The sequence below is a fragment of the Scomber japonicus genome, chromosome 7 (genome assembly GCF_027409825.1).
Source record: "Scomber japonicus isolate fScoJap1 chromosome 7, fScoJap1.pri, whole genome shotgun sequence".
Taxonomy (NCBI): domain Eukaryota; kingdom Metazoa; phylum Chordata; class Actinopteri; order Scombriformes; family Scombridae; genus Scomber; species Scomber japonicus.
Genome location: NC_070584.1, coordinates 15,822,265 through 15,842,279, shown reverse-complemented (window position 1 = coordinate 15,842,279; position 20,015 = coordinate 15,822,265). Strand labels below are relative to the sequence as shown.

At 40.0% G+C, this 20,015-nt stretch overlaps 1 protein-coding gene across 1 annotated transcript in view; it reads left to right on the top strand.

The window, feature by feature from the left end:
- The window catches only part of agbl4 (AGBL carboxypeptidase 4), a 278,157-nt gene that overhangs the window by 237,165 nt on the left and 20,977 nt on the right, over positions 1–20,015 (top strand). Inside the window, exons 7-9 of the mRNA XM_053322965.1 lie at positions 9,748–9,837; positions 11,441–11,555; positions 13,488–13,599. Of these exons, the coding sequence (XP_053178940.1) occupies positions 9,748–9,837; positions 11,441–11,555; positions 13,488–13,599 (317 nt within the window). The remainder of the gene's footprint in view (positions 1–9,747; positions 9,838–11,440; positions 11,556–13,487; positions 13,600–20,015) is intronic.

Genomic DNA, 20,015 nt, shown 5'->3' with positions numbered 1-20,015 from the left:
AAATGTATCTGTGTTATTTATTTTTATTGATTTATTGTAAGAGATTTACTGTGTTTACAGTCTTTATCTTCATTCTTAAATGGGTATTATCCTTCAATCAGACTATTGTGAAACAGTAACCCATATGGACTCAGTATAATGTAAGATCACAGAAACACTGAGGAAACTGCTTTCTCCCTCCTGTTATTAGCTTTATTTTCATTTATTGAGGTGCTAAACTACAGGGTGAGTCTTCGATAACTAGGCTGTTAAAAACAGTGCCACTAACCATTTGTTGTGATGTAAGAGCTGTCCAGCTGAGGACAAAGGGGGAGGACAACAAAGGGAAGCTCCTAAAAGGAGACACACAGCTGTCAGGGACAAAAATACCAGAAATTGTTATAGCAGAGATGGCTAGATAGAAGACAGTTGTTGGGAGTGAACAGTAGTAACTTTAGTAGCATAATTACATTTACTTTTCCCATTAATTCTGATGCTGGCACCATTCACATATTGTGTGTGTAGAAAGGGTATATAAAACACTTTCTTCAAAAATAAAATAAAGCAGACAAAAAAAACAAGCTCTTCGACGGAGCCTATTATGACATTGCCTTTGTTATTTTGTTATTGTTTTCAGTGTGTCCCGATGGCCTGTTTATTTGAATGGAGCACTAAGTGGTTGTTAATGACACGAACATGACTGTGGTTTTAAAATAGCAGAACGTCCATTAGGCTGGTATTAACAAGGTAATGGCCTGTTACTAAACTGCTGAATGACATTGTCGCTGCTGCCGAGCTGATGCCCACAATGCACACATGACCACACACACACACACACACACACACACACACACACCACATACAGTTCTTCTGTGCACAAACATAGGAGCGCGCAGATACATGCAAGTGGTTTCTGTACCGTGTAAGACCGTTTGTGAAAATTGGTGAGAAGCACCTCAACCTGAAAGAGGTCTACAGTAACTTTCAGTTGGCGAAGAGATGTGAGGAGAAAAAAGATGAGAGACAAGAAAACAGGTAGAATCGAACAAAATAGAAAGTAAGAAAAATTGACTGAAAGACATAGCTGGCAGGTGTGACGGTAGTTATTAAAGCAGGCTGCACTACAGTTGTTTACCTCAACCTGGCTGTATTGTTGTGGCTCAGAAATTATTGATAGGTAGGAAGAGACGGAGTAATAAAGAAACACACATCAGTTCTGCCTGTTCGTCCGTCTGACTGCTCCGTTTGTCAGATGGGCTTTAGTTGCAAGCATCTCTCTGAAAAGCAACAGTGGTCCGAATGACATTTAAGAACAAACTGTGTCCCCTTTGTCCCTGTAGTGCTCCAGTACAGGTGGAGGTGTTCATGTCCTGTATGGCTGCTTGTCTGTGTGTAGTGTGCTTCACTTTTTTCCTTTAGTGTATTGCATTCTCCAAATACACAGTACACACACGCACACAAACACACTCCTACTGTGGTGCTGCGATAGGGCAGCGCAGTAGGGGGTATATCCCTGGGAAATCATTTCTCCCTCTCCTTTCTTCCTATTTGTAACTTGTCCTTTCAAGCAAGACGGCCCTTAAAGTTCAGTGGCGCATTCTTCAAAAAAGGCTATTACTGGCTGCCTCTGATTCTGTATCATGCCGCGCACAGACCAGCCATCCTTCCTTTTTATGTTCCTCTCCTCCTGTCATCATTTTCTGAAGGCAAGAGAGGAGAAGTCGGGGTTTCAGAAAAGGCCTGTGACCAATGCCTTGAAACCCTAAGCAGTTTCCGCCTCTGACTTTGTACAAGACGTCCATATCATATCGCTAAAAGGGCCTATTGCTTTTGATACTTGACAAAGCTTCCTCTTTGTCTCTCTTTCAGTGGATCTCTGTCTCGTCCTCTATGCCAACTGTCTATCACACTTGCTCTCAACAGTTACAGGGCTGTTTAAAACAATGTGTGAATGTAAGAGATATGGGCTGCTTGTGAAAGGCTTGAAGAAAAGCTTGAAGTCGTTATTGGCCCTGAAGACGAGGCAAAGAATAAGGGTTCCCATATACGCACAACTGACAGTGGTCGAAAGGCTGGGCTTCTCAACCTTTTCTGACAGAATTTCGATTGAAATTGTATGTGGATTTCCTTTATACAGTGCTTTCATCTAAAGCACTTTGCGAATTGCCTCTCAAACACCTATTCACACACATTCTCACACACTGATGGCAGCAAGGTACCACTCAAGATACTGGCCTAACCAACAGGAGCAATTTGGTGTTCAGTGTTTTGCCCAAAAGAATTATTAAAAGAATATTTAATAATAATAATATTAATTTCATACATAGACAAATTGACACAAAAGAACATCATGGCTCATTCGACCTTGGCTGTTAGAGCACCTCATACAATGGATGGCAGCGAAACTCCCTAGTGGTAGTTAAATATTAATATCTTAATATTGTTCTCCTACTGTAGCATATTGATAAACCCATAATATTTAATTGTTTTTCTATGCCTTAGGTTTGAACTATTTGGCCTTGCGCACAACTCACAATGTATGAATTCCCTTTGCAGTAAAGTAGTAAGCTACATTAAACAGTAACTTTGTTTTCCCACCTTGCTCCGGTCATGTAGAAGTGTACTTCGAAGTGAAACAAAGCACACTTCTGACCACACACAACACACAAACACTGCTTCTCATCCTGGTGTTTTGAAGCCTTTGAATTTTTGCTGTGTTTATAGTACCAGTATGTAACGCTGTCATTTTGTCATGATCTATCAATTAGAGTACTCATTTGCGACCCCAAAAGGACCAGAGCTCACAGTAGTGGCAATCTGCTCCATGGTCAATGATGGCCAAAGGCCTGTATCTCACCACCATCACCTCTCTCCATCAGCATAATTAGAAAGCCCTTCAGCTCAGACAAGAATGCTGATGGCTGGCTAACACCTTGTTTAGGACAGAACATATCCCCTCTCTCCCATCCCTCTGATGCTCCTCTTCCCCCTATCACCGTGTCTCCCTCTGTCACTCTCCTCGTCTGTGACCTCCACTGTCATCACGGCTGCCCTTGAGGAGCAGAAATCTCTCCATTTCACAGGGGACCAGACATAAGGGGGCTTGATTGCGGCAAATTGATCCATAATCACACAGCGCTCAGAGCTTTTTATCCTGCCGCTTCTTCATCTCCACTTAAGAGGGCCGACGTTGGCGTATTTACATGCTGTCTTCTCAAGGGTTTCCTCTGCTCCCACCCTTCTCTCTCTCTCTCTCTCTCTCTCTCTCTCTGTCTTTCTTTTTATTTCTCTGTCTCTCTACCTTTCATCCCCTTTATGAGTCCCTATTTTTTTCTCTTCTTCTCTGTGTCCCTCCCCTTTCTGTCTGGATGTGATGCCAATCGGAGTGTCTCGACATGGTCATTGTAATCCCCTCCCTAGACCTGCTCTGTCTCTTTCTGTATGTCTGACACACACACACACACACACACACACACACACACACACACACACACACACACACACACACACACCTCTGACCACCACATCTCTGCTTTTGATTGCTCTCTTCAGCTACACACCAATCCAAGATGGCTAAGATGGCCAGAGAGACGAGGGAGTGTAGAGATGAGTAGATGATGGGATTAATGTGTAGTGAGATGCTTCAGAGGTAGAGGTGACTTGACCACCTCACCTTTGTCTCACTTTGTACTTGTCTCTCTTTTTCGCCAAAGCCCTTTGTAAAAGGTAAAAGACAACAAATGGTTTGTATATTACACACACATTATATACAATTTATATACAAAATGTATATAATACATATTGTACTATACACCTGCATTATCAGGACTATAGCTACCGTCAAATTAACAAATGGTGGATACTTTATGGGTTATATCCTGGTTGACAATCTTAAGACTCAATGCATTTATATTTGATGAATTTATAGTTGACTACTTTTTTTATATTTGACTACAGAAACACAATATTCAGTATTATTAGAATGTAGGCTTAAAAACAGTAGTGAAGTTCAAATTCAAGTGTACCGTACAGTAGGAACCACAAGGATCTATACAGAAAATAATACTGTACCAAGGTAGTCAAAATATAGAACACAAAAATCTAAAATTAAAAATGTATATCACAGTGTGAGATGAAATGACCTTATTGTCAGAAATTCTATTTACAGAAAGTACAACTAGATGGGGACTTTTTATTTACGCCTGTATACTGTATTACTATACTCCTCAGTGCATCTCATTAAAAATAAGAATATAAATACAAATAGATGTGATATGGTTCAGTAGTTGAATGTAATTGTAAGGGCCACAGGATAAAATAACTAGTGTACAGTACAAACTCAAAATCAGGAAGCAGATGTTGAAGGTACTTCCTGCAGTTTCATGTGTGAATTTGTTGGTTTTCTGCTTCTCTTTCTTCTTTCTTCACTTCTGTCTCACACTGTGTCTTTCTGTCTTATTGCCCTGTGTCTGTTTGTCAATCAATCCTCTCTGTCCATCCACCTGTCTGTCTGAATATGCTCTCCTCCTCTTTCTCAATGAGTTCTGGTGTTCACAGAAAACCTAATGGCCCCATTTTATGACAATTAGTAATGTTTACGCAGGGGCTCCCTTTTTTCCACCCTTTACTGCATCTCTCTCTCTCTATGCCTCTGTCTTCCCTACCTTCCTGAGAGGTTAGCTGTGCTATGTGTAGCGTGTGAAGTGACAGGGGATGTTTTATGAATGTGTGAGGAGGCCTTGGCAGTGCCCCTACCGCCCTGCAATAAGATGAGCTGAATAAATCTGAGACATGCCACAGGCTCTCCAGCACCTACACACATGCACACGCGCAAAAATTTAGTCAAAGTCGGGGACCTGGTCAATTCCTGGGGAAGAAAACAGCATCATAAAACATATCACTTTAGAGCCCTCCGCACTTCAGCGCATATCCCTATCCTTCTCAGTCTCTCGTTTTCTTCTCTCTTCCTTCCCCCTCTCTCTCTTTTTGTCCTTGAGGTGGCAGAGGGTGGTGTCAGTGGAGGTGGAGCGAGGGGGCTGTGAAGAGGTGCAGAGCTTTGATGCTTGTTGGGGCTCACTCAGCTGGGCAGTACACGGTGCTGCATCTCGTCCCAAGGCTCTGTATAAATTCAACGCCAGTGACAATTTACAGCCCGCGCCCATCCTCGATATGACGCACTGAGCAGGGCGCCAAGCGTGTCTTGTTGCCATCACGCCAAAGTGAAGCTAATTTATTACAGTGTAAAAACCCACAGAGCAGAGAGAGTGGGGAGACAGAGATATAGAGAGACCTTGGGTTAAGACTTGTGGTATAATGTGGTATAAAGCTGTGGCCAGTATGACATTGTATTTTTATTGTATCACTGTATAAGCTGGAGCAAGGTTGTATATTACTGCAGCACATTTTCCATCCCTGAAAAGAGTTTAGATATTCTTTATTTCATCAGGTATGATATGAAACCAAACAAGCTATTTAGTGTCCAACAAGATCATTGTAAATGTGCAGTTTAGTGCCAGTTTCAAAATTGTCCTTTAGCCCTCCATGTCACAAAGTTTGGACATCAAGTCTCCCTCTATCTCCTAAAATCACATTTACTTTTTAAGTGGGTAAATGTATTTAAATATATGCCATGATGCCATTGCTTCTAGAAAGTCTTGACAGGGCTTCCTTTGTAACTCCTCAAGAGGAATGATGAAGAAGACCTCAGTTAATTACATCATGTCACAACTTATGAGCTCAAACCCAAAGTTCCCAGGACTGCTGCCACAGAAAGAGCTGACTGGCACAATCAGAAGTGACCTTCAGTATCCATTAGATTTATGTTGTTTTTCATAGGCACTTTTCTTTTCTCCAGTCATTTACATATTTATCAGAGCCGAGCATAGTTTGACATCCTTTAATTTTTTATTTCCTTGCGGCGAGCAGCAAGAGAATGAGCAGTAATGTGCCGTACAGGACAGCATGTGACTTTGGCAGGTGAGAAAAATGCTGAGGGAGCACTTTGATTTGGAGGTGTGGGCATAAATTTTGCTTCAGCCGCTTTCACTCACTCATCGTTGCAGCCTCCCCCTCCTTTGCCCGGCCTCCATCCTCTCAGCCCCTATTCTATTACACCCTCATTCCCTCTTTATTTCTCTCTTTCTCCTTTTCTTTCTATTTCTTGCCAAAGTCTCTCATGAGTAGGTGTGGTTACATATTCTTTAAAAGAAGAATTATTCACTTTCATAATGCATATGACCAAAGTCAAACAGAATGTATTTTTTCACCTGTGATATTTTGTAACAAAAATAACAGCATGGATGTTAATTGTTTGTCTTTTTCTTACTTCTAAATCACCACACAGTTTTTGTTGAGGAGCAAAGAAAGAAAGAAACATGTAGTAAATTTCACTATAAAAATTTAATTTCAAACATTTTTGGCTTAATTCAACCTTTAATTTCAAGGTTGTATTGTATAATCTTCCTTTCACACTTCATGTTGTCAACTTATTAAGAATGTTGGTTCTTCAATTTTAGCAAACACACACACCAGGTACAAATTCATTTTTAACTCAGCCCAATGAAGTGTTAGTGCTGACAAGGTTACTTGATTAATCGATTAGTCAATTATTCTACAAGTCTTTTGATCAACTGAATTACAGTCATTTTTCAAGCAAAAGTGAAAAAACAGTTGCTGGTTCTTGCTTCTCAAATGTGTATGGCTGCTGCTTTTTTCAGCTTTATTTCACTTCAACTTGGGTATCTTCAGGTTTTGGACTGTTGGTGAAACAAAATTGATTGAAAGATGTCACTGTGGGCTCTTGGAAATTGTGATTGGCATTTTTTACTATTGTGTGATATTTAAAAATTATTAATTATTAATTAATTTGATTAACCAATTAATTAAAAATACTGCGATGAACTGATTATGGGAATAATTGTTTGTGCAAACCCATGTAATCAAAAAGTAGTTTAAGAGGAAAATCAAGATATTCTCAAATAATATGATTTTGCTACTCATATAGATGAAATGAGAGTTTTGTTGGTTTTGTTCTGTTATTAGTTTTCTTGAACAGAGCTTTTGGGTTTGACATTTTCCAACACTTTTTTTCCAAGACAGAGTGATCTCTAGTGACACCTTGAGGTCAGGACATGCTGCTGCAGTGCTGTGCTCTGGAGGTTCAACCATGACTTGACCCTAACCTTCATGTTATATGTCACCCACACTTAAGCCAAAAAGTTTGATTTTCTCTTACAGCTATGGTACTTGATTCCCGCAGGCTCCCTCTGGGTATTGGAGTGCCTATGGAATTGTGAGACTTAATTTTGTGCTACAATGCTTGGCTGGACACAGCCAGATACAGCGGAACGCGGAGATACAGACACATAAACACAACAACTACTTGGTGGAGCATTTGCAAGTGTCCTGAGAAGACACAGTCACACACACACACATACAACGATGTGGGATAAACAGTGGATCCATTGTAAGATGCAGTCTGCTGGAAGAGATTGTTTTGATGAAGCAGCAAGGGCACACCAGCACTGAGACTAAATGTAGCATGGCCATGATGGTTGAATTCCCCAACAGTCGGGACCTTGGCATCTGCCTCTGGTTTGGCTCACAACTTTCTGGGTTCTTGGTTTTACTGTGGGGAGACAGACTGTGCATGTACTGTATGTCTGCCTATGCTATTTTTTTTTTTTTGTTCCTGAATGCAGCTTTTTACTGTACAATGTGTGTGTGTATATATGTGTGTCAGGGCTGTGTTCCTGCATTAGGAGCCAGTTTGGTGGCCTGGGGTCGAGGCCAAAGTAGAATTTCTAAGTGATGGAATTTCACAGCCACCGAGCACCCAGCGGCTAGCCAAACCGCAAGCACTCACATTTACAACAAACAGCCCGCCCCGCTCCACAGAGACTCCTGAATGGCAAAGCCATTTGTCTCTGTGAAGGGCAGAGGGAGAGAAAAGCGAAATAAAATCAGAGGGAGAGTAGTTAAATGGAACAACACTTTTTTGTTTACGACCCCTAACCGCTCAAACATGCACACACACACACACAAACACACACACATATATAGAGGGAGAGGGAGGGAGAGAGAAAAACACACACACGCTGCTCTGAGGCTAAATTGGAATTAAGGAGAAGGAAAGGTGCATAGCCTGTTGCTAATTAGCATTTTCTCTGCTCAGCAGAAGCGGGTAGAAGAATCGATAAGATATTAAGTTTGTGTATAGCAATGAGGCACACAATCACTTTCATCCATTAGTAACAGCAGATAAGAGGAGACATACTGGCCAAGAAAACAGCAACATTTTGACCTCTGTGATTTCAAACTAGGCCGGAAACAAAGAATACAGATTGCTTGTTTCTGTGTTATTTAACTTATCTGTTTTACAGTCTTTGGGGCATGTGAGCAAGAATGAACATCAAAATATAATCAGTGACATGACTGGTTAATTCAAAGCATAGGTTCACAAATTTTCAAGTCTGTACTAAAACAATTGTCAGGCTCCCACATAAACATTTGAACAGTTTTGTTGTAATCATTCCTCTTGTTCATGCTAAACATAAGACCATCTCTTCATAATGAATTACAATTTTTGTGATGGAGGACAAAATCCACAAGATCTTCGCAAAAATACACAGTATTTAAAAGTTTACTTGAAGCTAATATAATTCTTCAAGTCTTTTATCTTTCAAAGTTAGTCTTTTTAGTGTCACATTCCCTCTTTGTTCAATCCTTCCACTGATGCTGAACAGGAAAATACTCTTCATTAAGTCAAAAAGAGGGAATATTTTACTAAAAGGACTGTAACTGTGGAAGATTTCCACTTTATTTGACTAATTCAGACAGCTGAAGCTTCATATTATGTTCGGATAAACTTAATATTCTTGCTCAAGACGAGGATTGTGGATTTTGTTCCCCATCACTTACATTTTAAGCATATTTGGGCAGGATCCTCTGATGAACAGGACAAATCATTACCGTTAACAAAACCTGTTTCAATGTTCATTTGGCCATCTGACTAACCTTTTTCAATAGGAAGTTAATTTGACTTTGAGAATAAAGAATTTTCTGTCTTTTTGATCGTGGCTTCAAACATACCAAAGACCATCTCTGGAATTTAACCTCATTTCACAGCAGGTATCAAATTATACACTAAAACCCTTTATTTCATTCTCCTGTGATTGAAGGTTTCAAATGAAGTCGATCATAATGAGAGGAAAATCCTTTGTTTTAGCATATGGTGAAATGTTCTTTAACCGTTATTTATGTAAAAATCAACCAATAAAGTGGCTCACATGCAAAAGAAAATTCTCCAAAATCTTCCGAACTCCATGTGCTACAAAGAAGAGTTACTATTGAGGAGGAGAAAAGTGTCTGGCCAGACCTGAGGATGTAACTCAAAGTAGGCCTCTATCAGGTCACACCTGTTGCTGGCTGATTCTGACCTGTGTAGATGTATAATTCACCTTCCTGTTGAATATTCTGTGCCGTGCGTTCAGTTTGATGTTTGATTTATGTGTCTGGCTGAAAGCGGACGGCAAGGTCAGCTCTTGTTTTGACCCAGTCTCTCACACTGGACTATGAGAAGCTTCTTGTAGATCTAACTCTGATAACAACATAATCAGCATAATGATTTTTCAGGTGGTCTTAGAATTGTTGTTTCTAAGCCTCTGTGCATTAACAACACCACATCTGTCTCCCTTTGACACCCTGTCTTTACCTTTCTTTATATCTTTCCTGTCTCACCTCATTCCCTCTTACTCTCTTTCTGCCCAGACCACCTGAGTCCAGAGAAGGGGAAGAAGCTGGTCTTTCTTACAGCTCGTGTTCACCCTGGAGAGTCTCCTGCCTCCTTTATCTGTCAAGGTAAAGTTTTAAGGTTGTCAGGTTGGTTCCCTGTTTCATTGGATTGATTGTTTCTCCACTACTGGTTTGTATGTGTTTGGTAGTGCACTAACTATGTATAATAGTTTATAATATACCTGGTGTTTAAAAAGTAAGTATGCTTTTTTCACATTATTAACACTCAGGTGTTTCTGGATAATAGCTACATCTGTGTTTTTTCTTCTATTAACAGTTAGCTACCAAAGTATTGAAAGAGATATGCATTTATATTATTTCCCATTATCGAATGACTGAATGATTTTCAGTTTAGTGTCATACCATTAAAATGGTCAACACAGTGACATGACACAAAAGATTACCACTAATAAATAAATTCACTTTCTGTTATTAAACAAACAAACAACATTAAATAGTAAAAAGAGCAGCAAAGCTACCGGTGCCTTTTTTATAGTGTTCATGTGTTATCTGACAATGCTAAAAATGACCATCTCACCAGAGTTGGGTCATTATTTCAGAATCTTGTAGCTAAACCTAATCATAGTCTTTTTAAAATGATATTAAATAACCTCTTTCTAAAGACCTTTTCCTTCTGGCCAGATTAAATTTCACATAATCTTCAGTACTATGCTAATTTTTGATAAAGCTATATGTTTTAGAATACCTTTTTTTTTAAATTCTCCACTCAATGCATTCTTGAGACAGCAGCTCTGCACCTGAACTTAACTTGTGTGAAAGGTACAAGAATAGGTACAAGTTGTGTTTTCTATATAATATCTCAGGAAACACAATCTGAGGATATCACAGGGAATTGTTGCATTGTCGTCGCTCCCGAGCTCCTCTAACTCAAAACTAATAAAACAGCTTGAAAAACCGGGAGCCTTTGGGAAATTCTCTCCTTGTGCAGTACAACAACCTTAAAGACAATTTTAGCAGGATTTAATGACTCTTTGCTTCAGACTGAGATGACTGGCGAGGTTAGCTCCTTCTGGGATCCCACTTCCTTGTTTACAGATAGGTAGGTCTGAGGAGGGAGTGATGGCGTGATAGTGGGACAGAGGGCACAGCCTTATCACTAACACTGGTCTCCGTCCACCTCTTTGATTATGTAAGACAGACAGTGGAAAGTCAATTAATGTTAACAAGATGTGGAGAGAGTGGTCATCTATCTATCTATCTATCTATCTATCTATCTATCTATCTATCTATCTATCTATCTATCTATCTATCTATCTATCTCTAGTATCTCTGTGTATGTGTGCGTCTGTGTGTGTGTGTGTGTGTGTCTGTCTGTGTATGTGTGTGTTTCAGAGTGTGTGCATCATCATGAATCAGATGAGTTGGCTTTGCGCCCGCTCTGTACTGTTTTTCCAGCGCCGTCAGCTCCATTCCATTTGTATCGATTTAGGCTTGACATCTCGTATTCCTCCCTGATTCTGATGATGCCCCCTTGCTGTCCTTCCTCCTCCTTTTGTTTCTCAAAACTCAATTAACTGCTAGTCTATTTTACCCCTCTCTCTCTCTCTCTCTCTCTCTCTCTCTCTCTCTCTCTGTGTGTGTGTGTGTGTGTGTGTGTGTGTGTGTGTGTGTGTGTGTGTATGTGTGTGTGTGTCTATGTATTTGATAGGTGTGATTGACTTCCTGGTGAGCCAGCATCCTGTAGCTCAGATCCTAAGAGATCACGTGATCTTCAAGATCGTCCCCATGCTGAATCCTGATGGAGTCTATCTGGGCAACTACAGGTACAAACACACACGCACACACATACAGTATTTATTCTTATTCTTAATTTGAATCACTACATTAAATAGAATTCACACATTACATAGTTTTAGATCCTGCTATGTGGGATTATATCCTCTTAACTTCACCTTTAGGAAGCTTAATGAATTCATATAGCTCACAGCAGTGCATTTGTTAGAAGATGGTATTTGGCTGTAGGGCTGTTCACTCTGCCAGTCTCTCTGTCCATCCTCTCCTCCTCCTTGTCTTTAACACTATTGCTGCAGCTCTGTGGGCATCTTCCTCTCCTCTATTTTCCTCTCTTCTCTTTCCCTTCTTCATAATTGCCTTTTACTTAATAGGCTCAGCCCCGGGAATACTAATGCACACTGAGATAAGCATCAGCAGCGTGCTCCTAACGTGTTTGTGAGTGCCATCTAGTGGCAGTGTCTCGTCACTACCTCTAAATATATTTGTAGGGAACCTCGGCTGCTCCCCCACAGCGACAATCTTTATGAACACTTAAAGGCTATTTCCATTAGCTTGTTTTCAAACTGAATGGTGATAAGCAGCATATTGACAGAAAGTGAATAGTGATAGTCCTCACCTCCCCAATCACGTATATTCATTTATACACGTGCATGTGCATGTACTCTCCCCTCTCTCTCAGTATTATTCTTTCTTTTTCTCTCTCTCTCTCTCTCTCTCACACACACACACACACACACACACACACACACACACACACACACACACACAAGCATATACACACAGAGGCTGACAAACACCATACAGCAATGCCTGCATGATGCACTACAGACTGGACTGGATACATGCAGAGCAAAGAATCAATGGCAGTTAACCTGGGATGAGTATTTTGTTCATGGCTGGCTGCTCTTCTCGGTTGCTCTACAGTGTCAGTAACTCCTGTATCATTAACAGGGCTTCAGTAAATGTCAAAGATACACATGACAACAAACAGGGCAGATCATGGTGCATCTATACATACACAGGCATCCCATTAAGGCAATTGCAGGTTGCTGGTTACACTTAAGAGTAGCAATTTACTGTCTTTACAGTAGCTATTTACATTTTACTGTCTATGTCTGTGTTTACAGCCCATTGTTGTGTCTTAGGGGCCTAATAAATGTGTTTATTGCATTTTCTTCCTCATTTTTTCGGAGCTGACTTTTGGAAGAATTTCCAACCTACATTTCAATCAGGAGAGACCAGAGAATGTTTATTATCCAGATGATATTAATGATTAGGTATTGTCAAAGTCTTTGGCACTTGGACTCTGCAGGGAGAATTTTTGAATCGAAGGACAGCAAAACAGCATCAAGAAAGCACCTGAGCAGAGAGGGAGAACATTTAAAAAGACAGCCGCATTATGATAGGCTGACAATGAAGGTTTGTCACTGTGCTATTGGTTAGACTTGACCAGGTGATGTGAACAGCTGATGTGTTAATTGATGCTCCAGAAATAACAGCAAGGAAAATATGAGCTTTGACAGAGATCAGTATGAGCTGTGAGAAGGATCAGGATGACTAAAGAATGAGAAATAAAACTATGACATGAGCATACAAAAAGGTGGTCTTCCTGTCTGAACTTTCGCTAAGCTTCATAATGTGTCCAAAATCATATTTACCCATTTTATTTGAGTGTGACATGTATATGTTATATAGTCACCTCAGAAATTTGCACAATGGAACCTTTCTGCTAAAAATCACACAGTGTAATGTGTCACATTTTACATATCCAAAAATTTAAGTGGTGTGATGTTTACATTCACAGTTGTTATCCTGCAGTCAGCCAAATGTTGCTCAGTGGAGTCATGCGACTTTATTGGCAAGATTTTTACATGCATAGAAGACAAAAACAAGGATCTGCTCTTGAAACCATTGCTCTGTAGCACTACTAGTAGTCAAAAACTCTGTGTGTGTGTATCCAGGTGTTCTCTGATGGGCTTCGACCTGAATCGCCACTGGCAGGATCCCTCTCCATGGGCCCACCCCACACTGCATGCTGTCAAACAACTCATAGTGCAGATGAACCAAGACCCGGTGAGCAAACACACACATACACACACACACATGTCCACACACAAATATGCACACATGTCCTCCATTCTGTGCTCAACATTCCTTCACAACATACACCGTGGAGTCCACTGGTCCCACAAACAGTTTTCTTCCTCCCTGCTTGGTTCAGCATGTTCCTGCAATCTGTGTTTGGGGTGTGTGCACTGGGGAGCATGGATAGGCTAGTCAGCACCTCCAGAATGTCAGCTAGGCTCTCTTGGCCATTCAAAACATATTACTGAAGCAAGTCTCTATGCTTTCACTCTCTAACTCTACTGTAACTTTTTCCTTCTCCAGTTATAGTCTTTCAGTCAGAGGAAGACTACACAGGCAGGCCCGGGATTTTTCTCTTTGTTCCTGATGTTAATTATAAGCAGAGCGGCAGGTTGGTGGGATTACTGAAGGTCAGTGTGTGTCCTGGGAATACTCTGCCCTTTTGTACACTCCTCTAATCCTGATAAGAGAGGGAGCGGGCTGGGGCGGGATGCAGGGCAGGCCAGAGATGGGGTGAGGCAAGGGGCTGGCATCGGGCAGATTAACCTTTTCCCCCGGCGCTGACACTCTGATCGATAGACTCTGTCATGGCAGGGTGATCCACTCATTGCTGTCATTCACACACGCGCAAACACACACACACAGTCATCCTGGACAAACACATGCATGCACATACTAACACTTGATCGCACAGCTGTAGCATCAGGCAGACAAACAGGTGTTATCAATTGCAGAAATCTACATTTTCACCTGGCATTTTCTCTCAGTTGTGAAGTTTTACAGATAAAATGTAATTACCACCATTATATAGAGCAGTGGTTTCTAATGAATGTAAGGGGTCATGATATGATTGATGGTGTAGGAAATTTAAAATTAAAACATTTCTGCTACACTAAATTAACTTTTTCAAACTTTTCACCAATCTTTTCTTTTTTTGTGAATTACTGTGTAATTTTACCTCTTCAAACCTCTAAAAAATATTCATATGAATAATTTTCATATGAATAATTTTTCAATCGGTCTGTGAAGGGAAAATGAATCTACAGTTGAATTGTTCAAAACTGAAACATGCGCCCTGAGACAAGAGTTCACTCGTCGACATCGCTTTATATTAAAAGGTCACTTGCAAAAACAATGTTTGGGACCACTGATAGAACAGAATAGAATATGCCTTTATTGTCATTGTATAAGTAGTACAACGAAATTGCAAGGGGCTCATCACAGTGGCATACACACATACACACAGAATAAAAACAATACAATACAATACAATATAAACATTAATGCACAGTCCCTACTCTAGAATAAAAAAAATAAGAAAATAAGAAAAAAAAACATTTTGCACAGTCCCTATTGCATATTGTCCCATGGTTGTCAGTGTGATTGTGATTTGTTTAGTGACTGGATGGCTCTAGGGAAGAAACTGTTCAGGAGTCTGTTTGTGTGTGTTTTTATGGCTCTGTAATGCATGCCTGAGGGCATGAGGTCAAACATTGTATGACCGGGATATGAGGAGTCTTTTAAAATGTTTTTGGCTCTGGAGAGGTATCGAGCATCTGCAAGTCCTTCTAGGGAGGGAAGAGGGCAGTCGATGATCTATTGTGCTGTTTTGACTATCCTCCGTAGAGCCTTTTTGTCTGCTGCTGTGCAGCCTGCATACCAGACTGTGAGTCCGTAGGTCAAAGTGCTCTTGATGACTGTGTGGTAGAAGGCCACCATCACTGCTCTGCTGTGGTGATTTTTTCTCAGGACACAGAGAAAGTGAAGGCGTTGAGATGCCTTCTTAACAGCAGCAGTTGTGTGTTCTGTCCAGGAAAGTGTGTTTGTGATGTGTATGCCAAGGAATTCATGGCTTTGGACGATTTCCACACATTCGCCTTTTATGAGGAGGGGCTGGTGGTCGTAATCAGTTCTTTTGTTTTAGAGATAGAGTTGGTGCTGCTTCTCCCGCACATTTGCATATGTACTCTACCGGTCAAAAGTTTTAGAACACCCCAATTTTTCCAGTTTTCTATTGAAAAAATGTTTGTAAACTTACCATCTTGGTCTTTTTTCCTAAGGTAGTTCTGGCATAGCTTGGACTTATGTTGTGGGTCATTATCTTGCTGTAGGATGAACCCCTGACCAACTACGTGCATACCAGAGGGTACCGCATGGCGCTGTAGAATGCTGTGGTAGCCGACCCTTGATCCAGAAAAACAGCCCCAGACCATCATGCTTCCTCCTCCATATTTGACAGTTAATGTCACACACTGAGGAACCATCCTTTCGTTCTTCTGTTGTGGCTTTGGGTCTGCCAGACCTCTTCCTTTCAGAGTTTCCCTCAGTTTCTGAGTGCTTTTTGATAGTGAAGGAAACTGTACTCACTGACACCTTGACCTTCTTCGCAATTTCTCTGTAGGAAAGACCTACATTTTTAAGTGTTTTTGTATAATTTTCAGTTTTGGGTAACCTTACCTTTTTTTTAACCTCTGGCAGTTCACCACTTACCTTTGTACCATTTCAAGCTATTCATTGGACTTGAACTGCTTGAATTTCAGTAAAAACCTGTAAAAATTGGAGTGTTCTAAAGGTTTTGACCGGTAGTGTATATTCAGTCTTATATATAGTACATTGAATACCTGCATCTATAACTATAACCTAATAGGTTAATCTAGCGCTTTCACCACAGTGTAACTTTAACTCTTTGGATGGGCAAACTCAGCCACCAGTAAACACGTTACCCAGGTCCATTCCTGCCAGTCAGATGCCTTCCATTCCCTCTCCTTCTCTGTTGATAACCATCTCACCACCTCTTATCCTCCTGTACCCCTCCTTTTCCCTGATGATTGCCTTCAGTCTTACAGAGTTAATTTGAAGGCTTGGGCAACCTCTCCTCTCCTGTCTCTCTCTCTCTCTCGCCACAGCCAGTTAATCCCATCAGACACACTACTCATGTCTGGGGCTCCCAGATGCCAGTTTCAATGCCAAATCTGCAGCCAGGAGCCCCTGTGCTGCTGCCCTCCATTCATGCTCATCTCACACAAGGGGCATAGCGTCTAATGAGACTACCAGGGTTGAAGGGCTGTGCTGGAGGACTCCATTAACAGGAGATAAGCAGTAGCTACAGCAGGACAGTTGGACTAAACTAACATATGTGGCCCATTTTACTAGCTGCTAACTCAGTTAGTTTGTTGAGTAAAAACTAGAAGAATGAAAGGGAGCTGAATTGGGAAGAATTTATCAATATCAAACCACTGCTCATAAATTATAGAAATTTAGCACAAAGAGCCAGTAAATTACTACTGATTACACCTTTAACTCAGTGCACTCGACTTTTATTTCTCTACAGTCTGAACGGAACACAGATATGTTTACCTACTAAACCATTTGTTGAAGAAGAACTTTGATCTTGCATCTGAAATCACATTCAGGTATCTAGTCCAGAATCGTGTGAAGGGCCTACAGTACCAGAAAGCACGCTAGATGAATATAGCTTAAATAGCAGTCCTGTTTTATCATTTTAATGTTGTTATTGCTTGCTGTAAACATTGTAAAAGTGTGTTAGGATTGCCGGTCTGATGCTTCCACAGGACAAATACAGTAAATGTTAATGGTGTCTGTAGGCTACAATAAATTGTAAAGGGCTGTTCCTGATAAGCACAGTCAATTTGGTGAAGGCAGACTATTTTTTCTCCATTCACTTGAATTAATTGTTCTCCTGCACTGACAGGGTGAATCAGCCTTACAACAACAAACTTCACCTTTCAAAAAAGTTACAATTTTAACTTGTAAGTAAATGTGATGATAGATCAGACAATGTCGTTATATTTAAATGCTTACAGTTTGAATTCATACAACATACAACTATAGAAGCTATGAGGTTATAACACATGCCTATGACTCGTACATGCACTTTCAATAATTGTACTTATCTTCGCTCATATATGGCTTCTCACAAATCTTGGTGTTATTTCAGCATTAATATGTTTGATTTCTGAGCTGGATTTCAGGAAAATTCCACTGCTCCCAAAATGGTCCCTCACTGGCACAATACACCTGAAGGCCACCCCAGTCACTGGTTGCATAATTAGCTGCTGCTTTAAGGGGCAGACCCATCTTATGATTGGTACAAGCTGGCCTGAGTCTGTTGTATTTTGGGCCAGATGCTGTTAGCAGTCTGGGAAACAAATGTTGTACTGAAGAATAATCATCTACCTTTTTATCCAGTCTCTGTTAGTCTTTGACATTAAGATTATTTTACATATGCAGTATATTTTGTACATGTTTAACTTTCTGAGGAGAAATTTTAAATTTAAATTTTTTTCACCTTTTCAGTCCAAATTATAACAGAAAAAGAAAGGAAGTCAAATTATATTTTGATGGATGTGGATCTAAGCATCAAGACTAAAGAGTCTGTTTACATTGGTGGAAGTAAGTTATTATACAGTATGTGGGCTGTTTAGTCTTTGTAAGTTCCCATAATCTTCTGTATGTGTTTGTTCCCAGCTTTAATAAATCCAAAGGAGATTATGGAGAGTATTAATTGTATTAAAGGTGTAATGCAAATTTGCTGTGGGTCTTTATGTACATAAATCCGACCCTGAGTTTTTTCAATCACCATGAAATCTTTACCACTTTAGATACTCACAGTTCTGTGCATAAGGCATCATAATTCAAAGTCACATTGCCCTCTGTTGCACAAAGGAGCCCATTCAGTTTGAAAACCCATCAACCATTCTTCTGACAGACACCCTCGTCACTCCAAAGTGATTCTCCATCATTGTGAATTCAGCAGCACTCTCTTTCTGCTTGGAAAATAGCTTCCTTGTTCTGTTCAGGCAATAACTTCATAACTGGCTGTGAGTTTGCAGACAAGTGCCATTTAAATCAAAGCTTGTTGCAGGAGCAATCTACGCCACATTGGTATTCTTTTATTCAACAAATATTTGTATATAAATTCAACACTGCTCAGGACATTTGCACTCACCAGTGTTTATAGAAACTCTGGCTTAAACAAGAAACTGTGTTTTAAAATCAGTGACTTATACTCCCATCAGCCAGCTCACCTGGAACGGTTATATTAATATATGAATACTGAGTATGTACAGTTTCAGTTGGGCATCAAGGCTATGAATTCATCACTGCCTACAACATACAGCCTGCATAAAAAGAGATGACACTAAATCTTTCCTAAGAAATCAGAGCCTACAGGAATATAATATACTAAATGTATATTACTCTGTGGCTTAAACAAATCAACAGTTTACTCATTTTTGCTTTAATCAACAGTTCCCTGCTGTTGTAGGAGATTATTTAGCCTTAAAACAATTAAACTATAGTTGTGGTCATATTTGAGATGGGATCAATGGCCTTGGTGGTCATTTTTTTGTCCAGTCAACTCAAGTCAAGTGAGACAACTCAAGTCAAGTGAGTGTTTGCATAGAAAATGTAATACACAGAACAACCCAATGTGCTTTAGTAAATGACAAAACAATCACAACACAATTATAAAAGTGGAAGTGCAGAAGATATAGAATATGCATCAACAGGTTCGTGCAGTTACAAGAATCAGGACATAATATACAAATGTTGGCACACTCACATAAAGAACTTTGTCTTCTAAGGGGATTTAATGGGATTTGATAAAAAAAGAAAGATAAAGAATACTGTCAGCTGTATCCTTTATGATGTATTGCAAAGGGTGTATTCAGAAAGAATGTGAATGTGTGTATAGCAACACAAGCTGAATTGTCATTTTTATTGCCTTTTTAATTGTCACTGGTCGTTTGTTTTAGTTAAATATTGATTTAAATGACCAGGTGTTGGACAACAATGGAGCATAACTTTGAACCACCTATTTACCTTTTTCAAGCAGCATAACATGTAATATATGTCTCATAAAGCACTATACTGTAGATATAAGCAGATAAAGGGACACAAATTATCATCTGATTGTCTGATTATACACCAGTACCCACATAATAATAATAATAGTAATAATAATAATAATAATAATGCATTTTATTTAACGGCGCCTTTCAAAGCACTCAAGGACACCTTACAAGGCACATATAACACAACAACAGTACATCAAACAATATAAATCAGGTGACATTTAGTGCAAAGTTAAAGAATAAATATGAATGTGACTACAAAGTGCATTAGTACAATAAAGTTTGTGAAGAGATTTCCGTGGAAGACCAAAGAGGAGAGAGTTACAGTAGTCCAGACGGGATCAGGGTGTTTACCAGAATAGCGGTGCAGGTTGGTGAAAGTGAGGGACGGAGACGATTGATGTTACATAGATGGAAGTATGCAGACTGAGTAACGTTATTGATGTGGGCTTCGAAAGATAATGTGCTGTCCAGGATGACACCCAGGCTCTTTACCTGAGGGGATGGAGGAACAGTGGAATTGTTGAA